General features: G+C 43.6%; 1 protein-coding gene across 4 annotated transcripts in view; it reads left to right on the top strand.

Annotated features, from left to right (window-relative positions):
* Positions 1-20,103, top strand: part of agrn (agrin) — a 259,074-nt gene that overhangs the window by 219,012 nt on the left and 19,959 nt on the right. For all 4 annotated transcript variants that reach the window (XM_087834376.1, XM_006785304.3, XM_087834375.1 and 1 more), the window contains 12 exons: positions 588-715; positions 4,198-4,312; positions 5,089-5,208; positions 5,408-5,773; positions 7,229-7,421; positions 9,088-9,303; positions 10,872-11,101; positions 12,676-12,810; positions 15,208-15,298; positions 15,596-15,760; positions 15,857-15,968; positions 19,437-19,553. In XM_087834376.1, the coding sequence (XP_087690502.1) occupies positions 588-715; positions 4,198-4,312; positions 5,089-5,208; positions 5,408-5,773; positions 7,229-7,421; positions 9,088-9,303; positions 10,872-11,101; positions 12,676-12,810; positions 15,208-15,298; positions 15,596-15,760; positions 15,857-15,968; positions 19,437-19,553 (1,988 nt within the window). The remainder of the gene's footprint in view (positions 1-587; positions 716-4,197; positions 4,313-5,088; positions 5,209-5,407; positions 5,774-7,228; positions 7,422-9,087; positions 9,304-10,871; positions 11,102-12,675; positions 12,811-15,207; positions 15,299-15,595; positions 15,761-15,856; positions 15,969-19,436; positions 19,554-20,103) is intronic.

Below are 20,103 nucleotides of genomic sequence, written 5' to 3'. Positions count from 1 at the left end.
ACACATAAACACCTTCGACTTTCAGCTTTATATCGCACTGCACCTCTCTGGCGGCAGTACCGAGAAACCATATAGAGTTGATAGATGTCGGACAACATAACCCCCAAGGTCGCACAGGGAGGCTTTCTCTTTGCTGAGGAAGGCACTATTTTGAGTGCCCGTGGGTTGCTTTCACTTTAGTGTGTGTTGTTTTTTTCCTCTATGTGTTTGTGTGTCTGTCTAACTTGTTGTCTTTTTACCCAGCCCTCCATGGCACGGCCAGCTTTGGGGAAGAGTCTCGGTCTGGTAAAACTGGCCCATTTTTCCACCTTCTGTTCGTCTCTTCTGTCATATTTCACAGTCCACCTGTTCCACCACCACAAATCCACCGCCTCTACCTTTAATGGCCAAACTCCAGACCTTTTTTAAAGCCCAAGACGATCAGCAACACACTTCACTAACCCCTCCTTGTCAAACACAGACAAACACACAATCCATCACTAACCCAAAACTGGCACTGCTCTGAAACGAGGGGGATGGCAGCGGGGAATGAGTGAAAGAAGAGGGCTTGAGCCACATTGTTTCTGTATCTTCTCTTCTTCTTCCAGCCACCATGAGGTTCAGCGGTTCCCTGCACCTGGACCAGGTGGATGGCCAGGACCTGATCTACACACCTGAGATGGAGGACCCCAAGTCCGAGCTATTTGGAGAGACGGCCCGCAGCATAGAGGGCGCTGTAAGTGGCTGAATTTGCTGTCACACGATTTCATGATTAATTAATAGATTAAAGAATCCACATTTACATCTCTCAGCTTATACTGCCCTTTGCTAGCTCTCAGCTTTTTAAATAAGCTTTTTAATGAGGTTTAAAGTACTTTTAAATGTCCTAATGCCCTTTGCTGTTTTTCCAGCTTGTTCTGCTGCCCTCAAGTGTCAAAAAAGTGTCCAGAAAAAGTATGCTTTGATGTAATTGATTCAAATGACAGTTGCCACTGTTGCCATTAGGGAAACTTGGAGAGTAATGCTACAAAATTTTCTTAGTATTCCCAAGAATGTTCTTGTCATGAGTGGAAACCTTTTCAGACAACACTCAAAGCATCGTGTCACACTAAAACTCTTCCCGAGAGCCAGACTAATCAGATTCTTTCAGCTCCTTCAGGCAGGTTTCATCGCACGTTTTACAGACTTGACACCCCTGAAGTAGCTGAGTAATATTCTGCCACACTGAGCTGGAGTGATTTCTGTGCTCTGACATCTGATAGAAAAAAACAACAATGATAAAAAGAAAGGGGGAAAAAAAAGAAACCAGACATTTTGCTGGCTGGCTGCACTTAGAGAGGAACATACATCATATCAGAGGCAGACAACGTGGCCTATCTGATATTTGATTTTTAATAAAAGGGGAATATTAGAATTCTCTTATAATCTGTGATCTGTAGACATGAATATGTAAAGAAATTGAATAACATTTTCAGATGTACCTGCCTGACACAGGTGAAGATATTAAGATTTACCATTCTATTTTTCCTTCTTTTAACCTGAACATTTACATCAAAATGGGAATTCCAGAGACTTATATACATATCTACACACAGATACACACACACACACACACACACACAAAAACACCCAGCACGCCCCTGCGGGCGGTTTATCCTTCAAGCTCGGGTCCTCTACCAGAGGCCTGGGAGCTTGAGGGTCCTGCACAGTATCTTAGCTGTTCCCAGAACTGCGCTCTTCTGGACAGAGATCTCCAATGTTATTCCCGGGATCTGCTGGAGCCACTCGCCTAGCTTGGGAGTCACCGCACCTAGTGCTCCGATTACCACGGGGACCACCGTTACCTTCACCCTCCACATCCTCTCGAGCTCTTCTCTGAGCCCTTGGTATTTCTCCAGCTTCTCGTGTTCCTTCTTCCTGATATTGCTGTCATTCGGAACCGCTACATCGATCACTACGGCCGTCTTCTCCTGTTTGTCTACCACCACTATGTCCGGTTGGTTAGCCACCACCATTTTGTCCGTCTGTATCTGGAAGTCCCACAGGATCTTAGCTCGGTCATTCTCCACCACCCTTGGGGGCATTTCCCATTTTGACCTCGGGACTTCCAGGTTATACTCGGCACAGATGTTCCTGTACACTATGCCGGCCACTTGGTTATGGCGTTCCATGTATGCCTTGCCTGCTAGCATCTTGCACCCTGCTGTTATCTGCTGGATTGTCTCTGGGGCATCTTTACACAGCCTGCACCTGGGGTCTTGCCTGGTGTGATAGACCCCAGCCTCTATGGATCTTGTACTCAGGGCTTGTTCTTGTGCTGCCATGATTAGTGCCTCTGTGCTATCTTTCAGTCCAGCTTTGTCCAGCCACTGGTACACATATATATACACACACACACACATATATATATATATATATATATATATATATATATATATATATATATATATATATATATATATATATATAGATAGATAGATAGATAGATAGATAGATAGATAGATATACTACAGAAGTATTAATAACGTCCAAAGAATGTGGCCTAAATAAACAGACAAAGAAATTCTTCAAGCTTAAGACCAATACATAAAATAAATAAATAACAGCTTTCTGCAGACTTGTTTAAAGAATAATTTGTCAGTTGCTTGCCAGACACTTCACAGTATTCAAAAAGCAGCTTTTCGTGTGAGATTAATTATGATTTTTCAGCTATTTGAAAACTCAAGTCCTTATTCTGGATATGAGTCTCATAAGTTTGGATGGTCACGATGCCAGTAGCTGTAGCCAAAACCCAGGCGGGCACAGAGCCTGTACAGTAATCACAGCTTGGCTCGTGTTGGTTACCCCGGTTGAATTTCTCCACTGTCCGTTTTCTATGTTGAGCTCAGACCTTTGAACAAATGTCTCTGTTGTCAAGCCAGGGTCTTGCTCCTCTGATGAAATGGAAACTTTGTGTGTTTGTGTGTGTGCGCGCACTTAGGTACACAGTACACATGTACCAGCTGTTGAATTAGTGTCACTATGCCCCACTGGGACCTAATCTGCTACCTCACAGTGATTTGTGAGTGTGTGTGTGTACGTGCATGTGTGTTCATTAACACTATCAGCCTGTGTGTCTCTGAAGCCTAGTGTGCCACTTGACGCCAACCACCCCCTATTCATCTTCCAGCACACACACTGAGCACATGCAGAGCATACACGCCAGGACACATTCACTTGAACGTACGGGTATATAGAAAGAAGGCGAATCAACCCGCCGCTGGTTTCACTGACAGAACAACCTGTTGTAATTTGCAGATAAATTAGCACGTGGAAGAGAAAGAGAAGGAAGCGGGAAAAAAAGACCAGGTGGTTTTGAGGACCGTGTGTCCACGGGAGAGTTTGCCCACCGTGACTAAGCCAGTTTTGGAGGATTTTATTTTACGACTTTGCTGTCACACCTCAGCCCACAAATTAGATACATTTAATGCATGAAGGAAATCTTCTTTAACAAACTGAACCCTCAAACCCAACAAAGTCCACTCAGTCACTCATTGTCACTGATTAGCAGCTTTTTGTTTTTGTTTTTTTAAATGTTTTTGCTTTTTCCATCAGCTCTCACCTCATTATTGTCTGAGGACTTGCTGATTTACAGTATACATATCATGAATAGGTCACTTTTAATAAAAAGAATCACATCATGTGATAAATTCACAATTTAAACTAGTGCACATAACTTTTTTTTTTCTTCTAGCATAAAAATGGCCCATTTTTAAGACAAAATACTCATCCAGATTTGGGGTTAAAAGGCAGCGTCAGTATTTATAACTGTTAAAATATCACTGTTGGCTGATTTTAAAAAATCCCACTTCAGTCAAACCTCATAAAGAGCTCTTCAGGCTGTTACAACGTGCACACAGTAACGAGCATCAGTAGCAAAACCAATCATAATGTCAGGGTAGCTCAACATTTATCTTAGCTCCTCCTGAAAACTTGTTCCAATAATTAATGCCAGGGCAGCAGCTAAATGTCAATTTGTGCACCCACACCCAATGGGTTCCTTCCATGCACCCCAATTTGAGAGGCAGCTTCTTTCTTCCTCAGAGATAGGGTACAGTCTTCTGGAATTGGACTCGCTGCCGTGATAGCGTGGAGCTCATTACCGGCCTCATTTATCATCTCCTCTGTCTGTCCGTTCTCTCCTACCACTCTTTCTCGCTCTCTCTCTCTTCTCCTCAGCTCAATGAGTTGTTCAGGAAGTCGGCGGTGCACAAAGACTTTATGAGCGTTCGTGTCCGTAACTTGGCGCCCAGCAACTCCATCCTGGCCTATGTCGAGGCTCACTTCAAACCAGGTGAGAGATCCTTATAGAGAGATAGATGAGCTTTGTGCATTTGGCTTTCAGCGAGGAGGGTGTGTGAGATATGAATACATTTTTAGTAGAAAAATAGGCATCTTGTAAATAGATGAGCTTGTATAGTCTTGCTTTCTGAAATTTGCACAACACGTGCTTTAAACCATGGGTGGGGCTCTCCAGGCCAGTGTCCTGCAGGTTTTAGATATAACCCTGGTTCAGCACACCTGAATCAAATAAATAGTTCTGGAGAACTTCAAGACATGTTGAGGAGGTCATTTAGCCATTTAAACCAACTGTGTTGGATCAAGGACACATCTAAAACCTGCAGGACTTGCAGGATATCTAAGGAATTGGGTATTCTCTAAATATCATCATGTTACAATACTTGGGTCATATGCAGCAGCTGCTTCTTTAAACTACCACACAGAACATCAGCTTCCTCCGTTCCTTTTTATTTTTATTCCATCGTTTTATGAGCCTCGTTTAGTGTCCTTGATACCCTTCACGTGGGTTATCGGGTGCCGTTATGTGCCGCTCCTCCATGGCCTGTAAAGCAAGCATCTGCGGCGAACATTATGAGACCAATTCATCTGGAAAAAAGCCGGACAATCAACGGCTGGAGGACAAGTGGTCCACGGAGACCCTCCCAACCGTCATACATAGGGCTGTTTGATATATCCCTTTTAACGTTTAAGGAGCTCAAGCCTTGTATTTGCTTTGGAGTGCTCCTCTGAGGCCTTGCTCTAAATGCTTGTACCTCTTGTTTGTTGTAGATACAAGATTCACCGTGGAGGACATCGTAGGAGCCCTGCTGAAACAGTTAAAGGCCTCCAAAGACACCAGCATCTCTGTGAAGAAGCCGGAGGATGAGAATATTCGCTTCACCAATTATGGTAATACAGTGTGGACTTAACAGGAGTGTGTAGGGATTAATAAAATGAAAGGGAGTTTTAAGTTATTCATGAGGTAGTTTATCAAAGGTTTTACAGGTCTTGAATAGAAAGTCTCAAAACCGCAGGCTCAACATACTTTAATGTCCCTTTTATTTCCTTTTTCCAAATCCTTTTGTTCTCCCCCCATCGCTGTTGACAGGCCTGTCCTCCATCTCCATCTTCACCACCACTACCACTACCACCACAGCGTCGGTCACCACAGCTGCTCCCACCACCTCGACCAGGCCTCCTACAACTTCCCCTTACATCACCCGTCGACCGACAGCCACCACCCGCAGGCCCTTCAGCGGCAGACATAAATTGGTGCCGGTTACATCGCCTCTAACCACTACTGCCCTGCCTCCAGCCACTACCGTTGCCCGCTTCACAACCAGGCCTTACCACAAGGTGCTGCAGAAGCCCTGCGACTCCCACCCCTGCCTCCACGGAGGCACGTGCGAGGAAAACGGCAGCGACTTCAACTGCAAGTGCCCCGCGGGCCGCGGAGGGACTGTGTGCGAGAAGGGTGGGTCAGCACAGAGAGTTTTCATTTTCTTTAGGAACTGTATCTTTGGCCATATTTCTGATTACTCTTAAATCAAAAGTTTCAAAGTCTCGGCTTATTTCAGACTCATCTAAGAAAATGAGCTCAGACAGACTTTCCCTGTAATTTGCTACTTTGCAATTAGCAATTTCAAAGAACCCACCAAAGGCTAACGGTTACAGAGATTTTGCAGCGGCTAAGTGGGTTTTAGACACTCCACTTTTCATTGTGCCAATCATGCTTTTTAGCTGTTTTATAATCACTACTAACCACATCTTCAAGTGCTTTTATGTATTTATAAAGTAGCAGAAACACACCATTATAATAGGAAAAAAATCCCTCAAATATTAGAAACACTTGATCAAATAAAACGCTTGTTTTAAAGCGAAAGAAGAAATGCATTCTCCGCGTCATGCTTTGGTTTGGCATGGTTGTAGCGTCTGCAAGGTGACACCTTAATTGGCAGTGGGAGTAATGACTTTCAGTTAGCTTTGAAATATGTAAATGAAATGTTATGTGGCCACAGATGTGGATTTATTGGATCGTATAAAGCTCGACGGTTTATCAGCGAGCAATCAAAGCACTGTACAGAGTGTCAGTTTTACGGTCGGTGTTGAAGAAAAAAGAAAACCCTTGGAAATAAAGAGCTGAGGTGTGATTGAGTTTCTCCCCGACTGCTGCGCTTCAAGCTCATCTCGAGTGATTCAGACAGGCCCAACATCTCAGAAATGAGCGACCACTGAGCCGTGCACCAAAGGCTACACAAAATCCAGCCAAGGCTGCAGAGAAAACCATAAACCTGGGAGAACTTTTTAGAGAAGCGCAGCTCCTTCCTTTCTTCCCTCTTACTCTACTCTGGGATTTTTCTGGAATGGGGAGCAACCTCACGCAGCTGCGTCTTAAGATAATTGACACTAATTGCTTTGATGGGGATTAGCTGGTGAGAATCAGTGTGGATCTTTGCGTTAGAGTGCTTAAATGAAATCATGCACACATACACACAAAACTGCACAACCAGCCTCCCCGAGATCAATCAAGTCATTAGAAAAGCGAGAGCTCATCAGATGCCGTTCTCCTCAGAGAGACGGACAGGAAGACAGATGGACGGTGGAGAAAAAAGGAGCCCAGGAGAGATAATGCATGATAATAATCAGAATTGTCAAGTAGATTCACAAAAAACAAACATTTCCTGTGTGTGTTTGTGTGTGCACGCGTGTGAGACTGTGCACGATGGCTCCTCTTTTTGCACCTTCTGCTTTTGATAAACCTATCAAGCCTTTGGTGAAAACATCAATCCTGTAAAATAAACAGAATTCTTCTCATTTTCTGTCACGTGCCGCTCACGCATCATTATGTGCATGAACCTTCTCTCACACTGCAATTAAGCAAATCACATTATAATGATGAGAATGTCTCGTTGTCTTCTTTCCTCCACAGTGATCAAGTACTACATCCCGTCATTTGGAGGCCAGTCCTACTTGGCCTTCCCAACCATGAGCGCGTACCACACTGTCCGCATCGCCATGGAGTTCAGAGCCTCTGAGATGGACGGCATCCTGCTCTACAACGGCCAGGATCGCAAGAAGGACTTCATCTCTCTTGCTCTGGTCAACGGCAGGGTGGAGCTCAGGTGAACGTCAGCTGATTTAAGAGGGACCTTGTCGGCTAACATCAGTGGTCCTGATGTTTTGTTTTTTGATTGAATTCAGTAGGTTTTTTACTTTCACATCCATCGTGGCAAAAATAAGATGAAATTTTAATGATCAACACTATGAAACCGGGTCATTGCAGCAGCAGCTGACAACAGATGCAGATAAGAATAAAACAAAGAGACGGCACTAAAGATAATGAGGCAAATAATTACAGTGAGTAAACATGTCGGAAAAGCGGCTGTGCCGGGAAAAGAAAAAGCTACAGTTCACATGATTACAGGTGGAAGGAATATATACTCGGGAATATATGCTAGATGTCCCAAGTGCACAATTTATGTTATCTTTAATCACACAGATAAACAAAGGAAAAATCTAAGCTGTATTTACAAAATGCAGTGTTTGTATTTACAGATGGATCGAATGAGAAAGAAATTTCAGCTTAGATGCTTTAAATGACTCTTTTCCATCAGAACTGTGTATGTAGCAGTCAGGTTTGAAGTGGTACAAGTGTGTTTTTGTGCATGTTGTCAACACTGGGTGGGGGTAGTATGACTCTAGGACCAAAGCAGAAAATAAAAGAATAAATAATAAACAAATAATGATGTTTTTTTTCACCATACCTTCTTGGTAACCATCTACAGCTTTTATTCCATCATGGAATGGATGGAGTATATTTGCAGACTTAAAGTCAGGCTGGGTCACCGTTAGGAAATTGATCCTGATGTAAAACTGGTGTTTTGACCCTTTAGCATTCACACTGGAGCTTTATGTGGGCAAAATATCTAGTATTACATTTTAAACTGAAGCTGACAGTAACTGCAGGTCTTATCTAGTCTCATGAGAGACGACACTTTTTCTGCCAGAAACCTGCAGAAACACTAGCACTAATCTCTTCTCTGTGCCGGAGACGTATGAATAAAAAATCATTTGGGGACAGGAACATCTTCAGAAGAGACAAGAATGAGCTAATTAGAGATGCTGCAGTGCATCTGTTTCGGACCTTTTATTTCTAATGTTAGCTTCCCTTGTCTTTCTGGTTCTCACATTTCACCCTGACCCCTGCAAGGTCTTTCAGTTTCTCCCAACCTGGCCAGGTTAGATTGCTCTATTCAGGGTAAAATCAATAGCAAACTAAAGGAGATCATTAGTCACTTGTGCTTTCAAATAGAGCTCTGCCTCAATTCTAGAAATACAGCTGTGAGATTACCACCCACAGCTCTGCAAATCCAAGACGTGAGGAGAAGAACTAATTATTTGTGGCAGATAATTGCTCTCAGGTTGCGATAATGCTACCATATGTGTGGGTGCACATACACGACGGCTCTTTTCTGTGATGATACAGCCTTTTTCTCTCAACAAAACCTCATTAGAAAAAAGGTTGAATTAAAAATGAGGATGTGATTCCAGTCATTCCAGTCACATGCTCCAGTCTGAAATTCCAAATAAACACTTTTGTATCTTCTTTCTTTCCTCCACCTTTGTCTTGTTGAGCATTATGAGCAGATTTCCTGTAGTCATTGTAGTCAAGTTGGATATTTTGAAAAAAAAAAATACCTGCCTGATGAAAGTATCAAAGTCAGCAGAAATAGAGGGATCTTTTGGTAAATTGAGGTGTCTAACTTATTCTGTGTCATCCCTTTTCAGGTTCAACACAGGTTCGGGCACAGGCACGGCCCTCAGCAAAGTTCAAATCAGTCAAGGCCGCTGGCATCAGCTGGTGGTGACTCGCAACCGCCGAAACGCCATGCTCAGCGTGGACAGCGAGCCACACATCGAGGGCGAGAGCCCACGGGGCACAGATGGCCTCAACCTCGACACCAACCTGTTCATCGGAGGAGTGCCTGAGGACATCAAGCAAGAGTAAGACCTTGGAATTACAGTTGCAGTCACACCATTGTGTTAATAGTGATGTGCAGACACAAAGTCCATCATCTGTGGCTCATTTTAATATTTCATTCTACATTTTATATATTCAGTATCCAGCTAATTCCAAGCAGCACCAATCAAGTTTTTTGTTTATGCTAATTTTGCTGATTTGCCATTTTTTTATTCAGTGTAGAGTTAACTAATGTTAATCCCACTTCAGTGGCCCGTAACCCAGTCGGAGACTTTTGAGGGAAAAATTAGCCATGTGCAGCTTTTTGATAAATCGACTGCCGTTATTTGTATTCATCTGGTACCCTCCGTTAAGTCATGTGAGGATAGTTGCCTGGAGTGGTTTCATAGAGCGCGGCCCCGTCTTCCATTTGTTTTTTTCCCCATCTGCTGCTTGTTCATCCATTGGTCCTAATAGAAGTGCACTAAAGAGTAGGAGGATAACAATATGGGAATATTAAAAATAAAGTGCTTTTATGAAAAAAAATTCTTCATGTTATAAATTAGTAGATACGTTTAAGTCATAAATCTGCTGTAAAGTTGGGAATTTTAACAATCAATCAATAACAATATGAATCTGCTTTTAGCACAGCTTCAATCGGAAGTTCACGGAATTGCAGTTTTTGGCACTTTGGGATTTGTTTTGTTTGCTTCATTTTTCAGCCCCAGAGCTTGCAGCTAGCTGAGGACACGGACAGTAGGCATCAAATCACAGTGTATCAGAGTCGTTAGTTGCAAGCCTGTGGACACACTCAAACTATCTGCCCCCTACTCCATGCTAGTAATATTGTTTTAGTTAACACTGTTGATGGAAGGTGACCAGTTTATTTATACATGTACAATTAATGTACAACCCTAATTCCCAAAAGGTTGGGACACTGTGTAAAATATAAAGAAAAATAATGTAATGACTTGCAAATCTAAACACAGGAAACATTTTATTGATTAATGAAAAATCTTGCTTGTCTTTGAACAATTTGATCGCAGCAACATGTCTCAATAAAGTTTGGAGAGGGGCAGCTGGAAAAGTAAGTGGTACTAAAAAGAAACAGCTGGAGGAGCAATTTTGCAACTAATTAGGTTAATCATATTACAGGTTTAAAAAGGGAGTCTTAGAGGGGCGCAGTTTATTGAAATCACTGGACAGGCTCAGGAACACTTAAAATGTTTATTATTTTATTATTATTTTTAATTACACACCTATTTTACACAGTGTCCCAACTTCTTTTGGAATTATGGTTAAAATAATGCCATTTATGTGAATGATTGTAATTATGTAATATGATATTGTGACATCCCTGGTACAAAGCCGGTGTCAGTAATAGTAGTAATTAACCAGTTTGTTCGATTTTGATCCGAAATGATCAGATGTTCGAGAAAAAAAGGTCAACATCCGAGGTGAATTTGGAAAATTCTTCATCTAGCTCTTCCTTTATGGAAATATAATGAAGTGTATTAATAATACTTCATAGAGTATGGCATTTCTTCACTGCAGGTTCAGTGTGATTCAGTTAGCTTTAGTAGTGTAACTTTTTTTCCCTGTCTGTCTTCAGTGTAAAGGAGAGGACAGGGTTGGCAGTCGGTCTGGTGGGCTGCATCCGAATGTTAGATGTCAACAACCGGAATCTCAACCTGCAAGAGAACGGGGGCGAAAGTCTGTACGGCAGCGGGGTGGGTGAATGCGGCAACAACCCCTGCCTGCCAAATCCCTGCAAGAATGGCGGTGCTTGCCAGGTGAAGGAGGCCGAGATGTTCCACTGCAAGTGCAGCAAAGGATTCTGGGGTAAGATGCTAAGACAAATTCAGCCGATTTTCCTAATAGTTATGGACAGTCATGGAGTTCTGAGAAGTTGGTTCCAGTATAAGCGCGGGGAAATAAGTAGAAAATATGCCTTATTCATATGTAATCTTCAAACTTTCCTAACACCTTGTAGTTAAAATTCTGCTAATACATCTCAGTGTTGCCTTCTCCACAGGGATTCACTGTGGTCATGCCTGACTCACAAATCCTAAGTAAGCTTGACAGGCTAATTTGACAGTGTAACTCATGCCCCCAGCAGCAGCGCTGCAAGTCATTTTGTAAACACTATCAAATCTGTGTGTCCAGCACAGAAATGGGAGTTTAAATGTTGACGCAGTGCAAAGAACATGAAAAACTTTGAACTAATTCTCTGCGATTGGCCTTTGGCCTATCTCTCCTTCCACTGTTCCTTTCCTCTTCTTTTTCTCCCTCCAGCAGATGGCAACTAACAAGCAGCTGAGAGAGAGAATATAGTTAAGAGCAGACACCAGCAGGGCCTAGCCAAGCGTGCCCCTCGCTGGTTATACTGCAGCTTACCGCGGAAAGTTTCACACAAGAAGCAATTTAATTGTCAGATCTAACTTTTATGCTCGAATAGTAAAGGATTTCACCCACAAATGGGGGCAGGTTAATGGTTATTGAAACAACCTGTCAGTCGAGGTTTAAGAACCATTTTTCTTGAATATACAATGTGGATCAATAAAGTATTGCGTTGTGTTACTGTTGCCTTTATGTTTTTGTTGGTGCTGAGAAGCTTGGGGAGGCATGTAAATCTGAAGAAGCACTGCTGTGACAGAAGTTATGCTAGCAACCCAGTGTACAACAAATGGTGTTAATGAGAATTGGACCGATGCCTGTGCCCTCAGATTGAAGTTAATTTTGTCACGATGTCAATTTAAAAGTGGCCGAGATTGGCTATCTCGAAGGAACAGGACAGATCGCAGAAAGAGAGAAGACAGAACAAATGGGCGGGAAGAGTTGTAGTTAGAGGGAGGGCATGTCAGGACAGCTGGATGAATGCGAGAGGGGAGAGAGTAATAGAGTTAAAAAGACGGGAGAGGAAGAATAGTTGTGAAAAAGAGCCGTGGTGGCGAGGAGCTAAGAGTGGAGGATAAAATACAGCTTCCAAACGCAGGAGTGAGGAAAACGGGGGAGCCCTGTGAGCTCAGCGGGGATGGGGTTCATTAAAGCACTCGCCTCACCACAGGCTCTGACTGCTAAAGTAATAACGGGTGAATTCAGATGGGCTGTGGCAGAGGGCAAACCCATCATCCACCAGCCGCCTGCTAGCCTTTCCCACAGTCGGCGTTGGCCTAGAAACATGGCCGCGTGGCAGGAAGGCTCTCCACTGTTTAATCTGGACGTGTAATATTTCTAAATCCTATTAGAAAATGACCTCTATTACAGAGGAAATCCTCATACACCCGCTTCTCTCTCCTTTTTCTGTCTTCCCCTCGTTTCAAGTGGAATACAAAAGAGTCAGTGGTTGAATACGTTGGCGCTTGTTGCATGTTTCCTTGGTGGTTCCCTTCTGACATTTTTGTGTCTACATCCAGGTCTAACGTGTGCCGACGTCCACGACCCGTGCAGCCCCACCAGGTGCCATCCGTCTTCCCAGTGCCAGGCACAGCCCGAGGGAGGCTACAAATGCGAGTGCCCCATGGGACGTGAAGGAAGACACTGCGAGAACGGTAATCTCTCCCAGACACAACAGAGTTTTGGTCTGGAGTCTGCTGAGTACCCTCCTCCATGCCTATTTTCCCTCTTCTGTGACATTTCCATTCCAGCTGAATCGAAAAAGGAGATCAAATGCAGAAGAAGGGGGTGGGGGGGGGGGGCGGTGCAAAAGCCTTCAGGGTGGAAGGGAAAGGGAGGGTTGGTGGCATACAGAACTGAGGTAGATGATTGGCCCCGTCGGGCCATTCACCACATCGACTCTGCTACGCTTGTTAGTGGGTAAGATGCAGCCTCCCTCCCTGCCTTTCCGCCCACAGGTGTTGTGTTCAAACATGTTTGCTGGTACTTAGTTTCACATGGCAGAACCAGGCCGCTGCTGGGAAAAAGACCGGAGCACAGCTCAGCTGCTTTTGAAGTTCATCATTAGCACTTTGGGCGATGTGGCATTCTGAAGTCTACTCATGTTTATCCCTCCCTTCCTTTGTAGATGTTGTCATGAATGCTTGCAGAAGTTGACTTCTGCAAGTGTGAATTAAAAAGAATATATTCTGATGCAAATCCTGAACAAAAGAGAAACACGCAACCTTGTAACCCTGGGAATTCGAAAAAAAAAACCCAGATGGGAATAGCCTCTTTCTCCTTCGCCTCGAGTCCAAGTTAGCAGGTGATTAAAATAAATTGAGGTGAACCAAAATCAATGCCATGTGAGCGGGAGCGTCTCCCATTCCAAAAGGCTATTTTTTTCACACGAATCAATGAGATGACTAATCGCATCAGTCCTTCCTGCCCGCAGTGATTAATGGGAGCGTCAGTCAGCCAGAGTGTCAGCCCCAGAGAGGAGCTCAGAGATAAGGTGGCAGCCAGGCGGACGTCCCCTCTGAGGGCTGCACTGAGAACAGTTAAAAAGACAGGTAGCTTAGAGCGCTCTCATCAGAAGCCTGAAGGTGAATTGGTCGTAATATGAAGTGTTTGTATCTTAGCATGTGCGCGTGTGTGCGCGCACGTTTAGCTGAGCTGTGGTTTCCATTTCAATTCCACCAGGGGTTTGTCAGTGTAGCTCGCTGCTATAATATTCACAGTCAAGGACTTTTCTCAAGGGTGTTCCAGTAGTACTGAATGGCCTACTTTACTCAATGCTTTTACCCTGTCACAGTGTAAATCATTAGAATTTAGTGATGGAAGCACAATCATTAGGATTGAGGCAGTAAACACACAGACCAAAAAAAGGGGCTTGTCAGTTACATTAAGCTAGGTCTTTGTGTGAGATTTTCTTTTTTGTGTATTCAAGCTGCTTGTTGCAGTTTCATTTTTTTTGATACAGTGGGTTTATTAGAAGTACTAATTGGGTGTCATTACTCCACCATCAACAAAATTGCCACAGAGCTTGCTACTGACTTAGCAATAGAAGCAACGGCTCGCTAAATGCCGCTTCTGACTTAAAGACCAAAGACCAGCTGTGGAAACTTTAACTTGACGGAAATTTTCTTAGTCGTCAAACTCAGTCACCCACGCATCATGCAGCTTTCCTGGTCATCCAGCTTCTTCCAGTACCTTGCCCTCTGCTCACCTATTGATCGATGTGCTTTCAGTTCGAGCGCTAGGTGAAAAACAAGAAAAACCCTCCAGACTCGCTCTATAGGAAACTACATTCTGAGAAGCTCTTAAAGTGTTCACTTCAGCACAGGATTCCTTGTTGCGTGCACCAAACTCTTTTTCCGTCTCCTGCACGGTGCGTGCCGTCATCATCATTAGCAGTCTTCTGCACAATAGCTAATTAGCTTTCTCTTCTATGTCTCCCTTCCCCATCCTGACTAATCCCAGCCAATTACGAGTAAAAGCTTTCTTGCCGGCTACATAGATAGGTATGTGTATATGTGTGAGCATCTAGCGTGGCACATTCCTCTCAGTGATTGTAGCTTTTGCAAGCAACACCATAAACACATACTCCCACAGTGACACTTGAATGATTTTTAATGTCAAGCTACTTGTTAGCGGGATGGCACAGTGCCTGTCCTAATCACTCCAGACAGCCAAAAGACGGGACAGCCAGACGTAGACCCTGTTGCTAAGACATGAATTTGTAAAAAGGCCTGCCAAAATACAATAGCCACATTATTTGATAGGTCCCAGGCTGTGGTGTTAAACTCCACATGTCTCCAAAGGTCCTTTGTTATACAGTGGCGGGCTGTGTAATCAGTCTGACATAAGGGTTTTTTAATTTATTTAATTTTTTTGTTTGAATTTCCGTCAGGAGAAAGTCTTAATCCCAAAAGCTATAAAAACACAAATCCATCTCTCTCCTTAATGCTGACAGGCTCTTCAAAGATGTACCGACTATCCCTGAATTTCAATTTTGTCAGCAACAAAAACGACACCTGCGGTTCAATACCGTCTTCTTTTTTTTCCCCCAGTGGTTGAGAGGCGAGGGGCTTACATGCCACTGTTCAATGGAGACTCTTACCTGGAGCTGAAGGGGCTACATCTGTACGGGCACGATCTGCGGTAAGTCCCATGCCTCAGTGTGAAACCCACATGTATTACCGAACACCGGATACCACGTAGGTCGCACAGACTGAGCTTGTTCTGTGCCTAAAGCACAACACCCTTCTTTAAGCCTGGACTGAACTGACAGTGACGGAAACAAGTAATGTTGTCTAAGCGTGAGCATGTAGAACATACAATGTCTTTATATACTGGAGAAACAGTGTTGATGCACCAGACACAGAAAAACATCTAGGAGATGTTTCTAGGAGATCCTCTTACACTCACGTGTGTGTTTTGCTTCTGTTACATCTGCAGTCAAAAGGTTAGCATGACAGTGGTTTTCATGGCCAACGACTCCAATGGTTTGATCTTTTACAACGGCCAAAAATCGGATGGAAGAGGAGACTTCATCTCACTGTCCTTGAGCGGTGGATTCCTGGAGTTTCGCTACGACCTGGGGAAGGGACCTGCCACCATAAGGTTACCATGACTTGAGAATCTAAGAGGATTTAAGTTATCAAACAAGAAAACAGAGAAATATAAAACTGTGCATGTGTGTGACTGTGTGTGATTCAGGAGTAAGGAACGGATCCAGCTGAATGTGTGGAACACCGTCAACCTGGAGCGCTCCAACCGCAAAGGAGAGATCATGGTGAACAAGAAGGGTGCTGTCCGAGGAGAGGCACCAGTAAGAAAACCGCAACCCACCAAGCTACTGCTAATGGTTATCTTGCTTTTAGCATGCGGGGCTCAGGGGCCAGTGCTATCCTTACCCTTATGTCTGCCTGTATTTATATGTGTATATACCCATCTGTGTGCCTATACCTCATCTACGCCACATCTTCAGGCCCCTATAAGTAGTGTCCAAGTTACTCCTTACCCAGTTTTGCTGATATTTTTTTTTGTACACAGTCCCAGAGCGTATAGTTTGTTCTAACTAAAATATGCAGCTATCTCCAGAAATCCAGCAATGCAAGAGGGAGAGCTGTAAATTTAGAAGGGGCAGTCTTAATTTTGTAATACTTCTCCAAGCTTCCTGATTTTCTAGAGATAAAAGTTAGCATTACCTACCAAATTCAAAAAGCAGCCTTTTCTGCTGGTATACAGTCAATTTCATAAATCCAGCCTTTGAGGGTGCTGCCTAGGGAGGTGGAGGCAGATCAAGGAGATAGCAGCAGTGAGAGAGTCCGTAATGAAAATTTTAAACCCGGCGACTAGACTAATAAAGCAGGTACATGGTTCCAAATGAAGGCGATCTAATAGTTTGATAAGTCTGCAAGTCATCCAATTATATTAAACAGTGTAATTTGTGACTATGAACATGCACTCTGTCAACTCCATCAACTTCCTCTAAGATGCAACACAGCTTTTTTCTTTTTTTCCCCCTCTCTCTCGCTGCTCAGTCACCCCTCCTCTGCCTCCCCATCGTCCGTATGGTAATTGTGTTTTACTCCAGCAACGGAGGCAGAAAATCTTATTAAAGGAAGAGAGCAAGGGAAAAGCGAAGACGAGTGGGGGGCTGGGAGGACGCAAGGGATGAGCTGAGACTAGTTATGGAGCTCATTGCAGAGACCCTATCCAGTATTGCTCTAAGCTAATTCTCTCCCACTTCAGCGCTAAGAACCAGGAAGGCGTTACAATACGCTTTGCTCAGAGAAACCTATATCATATCAAAGGTGGTCGCACACAGGAACATATATGGATGCATATAGCATGTTCATTTCAAAGTTTGTTCAGGCTGCCGGCGTAATGAACTACAAACATTCAAAGGTTCGGATAAGAGAAATAATAATCTACTTCACCTCTTATTGAATGGCTGTGGTCTATAAATGAGGTTGGGTTAAATGGCACTATTCATAGACTCTCATCCATGAAGTGTATTTTTTTCTTCTCCTTTTCATCTTTTGCTAATGGCATCGTATGTTTCATGCACGGCCTTCTTAGACTTACTGTCTCATTTGCATTCATGTTCCCTAGTGTAAATACGCACTTTCACAGCTTTGTGGTTTCATGTGTGTGTATGTATACAATGCAAAGGTATGCTGTCCACATTTTATATTCTTGTTTAACGTGTCTGTCTCACATGTCAGTGCTTCACAGCGGCTTTTTTTTAATACTCTTGCAGGTGCGTGTGTTATAGTATGTGTGTGCTTTGTGAGCTTTTGCATTTGCCTAGCTCTGCATGCTCCTTTGTGCACAGACACTTTCTAGTTACCCTAATAACTCTCTTCCTCCCTATTTTCTTTCCTTCTCTATGATGTGCTGTCTGGAAATAAGAAATCACGCAAGGTAATTAGACAAGTCCCAGTCACACCTCAGCCCCGCATTTTGTTTGAGCCACCTCGCTGTGTCCTCTCACCCCCATCTCTTCATGCAACAACTGCACAGACCACAAAAAGGGTACTTCTGCAGAGCTGCAGGCAGCTTTAAAGGTGCCAGTTCTGTAGAACAACTTTGCCATTTTCATAAGCTCATAAACGCACACACCAAAGAGGAGATGCTCCTAAAGAACAAGGTTTGGCTTTCACCTCGGTCCATCTGCTGTGGGGGTGGGAAGGTGGGAGGGAAGAAGGAAAAGAGGCAGCCATCTTTGCGATGGCCATTGTTTTTAGCAACAAAGAAACGTCTTCATTAGTCTGCCGTAGGCGGGGATATCACGCCAGTGCCGCGTGCCTGTCGGAAAGTGAGAGCGAAGACATGGGAGGCGAGGAGGATATATACCGTAGGAGACGGTGAGGTGCTAAGCCAAGCCTGGCTGTTCTTTTGTCATCTGCTCTCACTTCTTTTATGCACAAGAACAATCCTCCATAATATCATGAACTTGCTCACTCTTTTACCCATTACGACACAAGTCTCACTGAACATCACTGAGCAAGAATCACCCCATGGAACCAGCCATCCTCTTTCAACAGGTGGTTATTATTACCTGGAAGAGGGGGAAAACTTAGAACATGATCTACCATTCCATTGCATGCAGTTTCACTTAGCGTCATAGAAGTTTAGCTTTACATAGATAGTGAGTACTTAAATTCCAGAGTATCACTCTATGAAGGGGTAAGATCTCAGGGAAGGTGCAGTATGTTTCTGTAACTCTATCTGCAGAGTAGATGAGTGTTGTAGAGCAGTAATGTCTGCATACAGAGCCTGAGGTGGCCAGCTTTGCCCTACAGTTTGGTGACAACTTTTGGCAAAGCCTAGAGGCAACAGCCACAACTGGGTCCAGCCGCTTTGGCCAAAGTCTCTGCTCTATCTCTGCTGGACGCTGCTCAAGGTGCAGCGACACAGCCCCGGGCTTCAGCCAAGCACCACAGCCTCCCGCACTCCAAATCCCATCCTAAATAAAAGCCAGCCTGATGCCAGCTTGCCTGCACAAAGCCAGTTTATTTGGCCCCTTCCATCATTTTTACAGCAATTAACTCCACTTTAACCCTCTGGCAATTACTGCCCTACATAAAATAAAGATCATTAATTCCTTCCTTCTGAAGTGGGCCAGTTCTCCCATGCAAAAGTAGCAAAGAGGCACCTTGCTAATGCAAAGCAATTGTTCCAAAGGTTTGGTGGAAAGAATCGAATTTCATAGCCGCCTGCTGCACAAATGAATTGCAATTAATGTGTCTCCACACTCAACCGTCTGAAAGGTCGGTGCTTATAATCAGCCATTCATTAGAGATGTCTGTAAAGAACCATCCATATCTCCAGCCCAGCCTGCTTCTGATTTTCCTTTGTAGTCTCTTTTTATGTCGCACAGATAGAGGATAATTGACCACTCTCTCTGAGAGACACAGAAATCAATTATGTTGTAATGTATCAAGTGTATTGGCGTGGAAGGAAGGCAAGGAAGTTCAGTTAAAGCCTCTGCTGGCTTCAGTATTAAATCTTTTTTTATGGGACATTTGTGACATGTCTGTAAATGTGGTATATGTGTATTAATCTCAGTCTTTATATCTTGGGTAAAAGGATGCAATTTATTTCCTGGCTCCCTTGACTGCGGTAAAAGTATAAACCAATATGTTCTGAATAGGAAACTCTTGAGAAAAGTTGATGATGGGTTATGGGAAAGATTCAATAAAGACATACAGAGGTAGATGTAGAGCTTTTTTTGCAGGGTGCATCTCTGGCTCATAAGCTGAAACGTGTCTGTGTCCTTTCTCATCAGAACCAGCACGTAGACCTTAACCTGAAAGAGTCTCTTTTTGTTGGTGGAGCTCCCGATTACAGCCGACTAGCAAGAGCCGCTGCACTTACGGAGGGCTTCAAGGGAACAGTCCAGCAGGTAAATTTATACATGTCTCTTTGTAAACGAATTAATGTGTCATTAACTCAGATTTTGGATTCTATGTTATTTTAATGACCTTAGACATACAGCAGCAAAGTCCAACGATAAGTTACTCGCTGTCCTGCTATAAGCCCTCGCATTAGTAATTTTCCATTATGAGCTCACTCTGTGACGGACAGTGGCTGTGCTCATTTGGATTAGTGCACACTAATAATAGAATGCACATTTTTGAAGTCTTTCCATTTTGCTATTCTCAGATCTTTCCCTGACAACTTTCCAGTTTTTTTCTTCCTCCACTTTCCAGCAAAAATCTCATCTCAGAGTGCCAAAAATAACTTGGTAGAACAAAGGCTGGATGTTACTGTTTGCGCAAAGTTGTCATTAGTTATCCTCTCCAAACTTTCCCTTGACAGTTTCGAGCAAATCAAAAGCTAAATGTGGCGTTTGTCTTGCTTGGCCTGTAGGGAATAATTAATTATGAGGAAGTATTCCGAGTCTGGTGTACTGTTTAACACGCGTGTTGTAATTTTCGGAGGCAATTTTCGGT

The sequence above is a fragment of the Neolamprologus brichardi genome, chromosome 20 (genome assembly GCF_056152115.1).
Source record: "Neolamprologus brichardi isolate AB-2024 chromosome 20, ASM5615211v1, whole genome shotgun sequence".
NCBI classification, from domain to species: domain Eukaryota; kingdom Metazoa; phylum Chordata; class Actinopteri; order Cichliformes; family Cichlidae; genus Neolamprologus; species Neolamprologus brichardi.
This window is presented reverse-complemented; position numbering and strand designations above follow the sequence as displayed.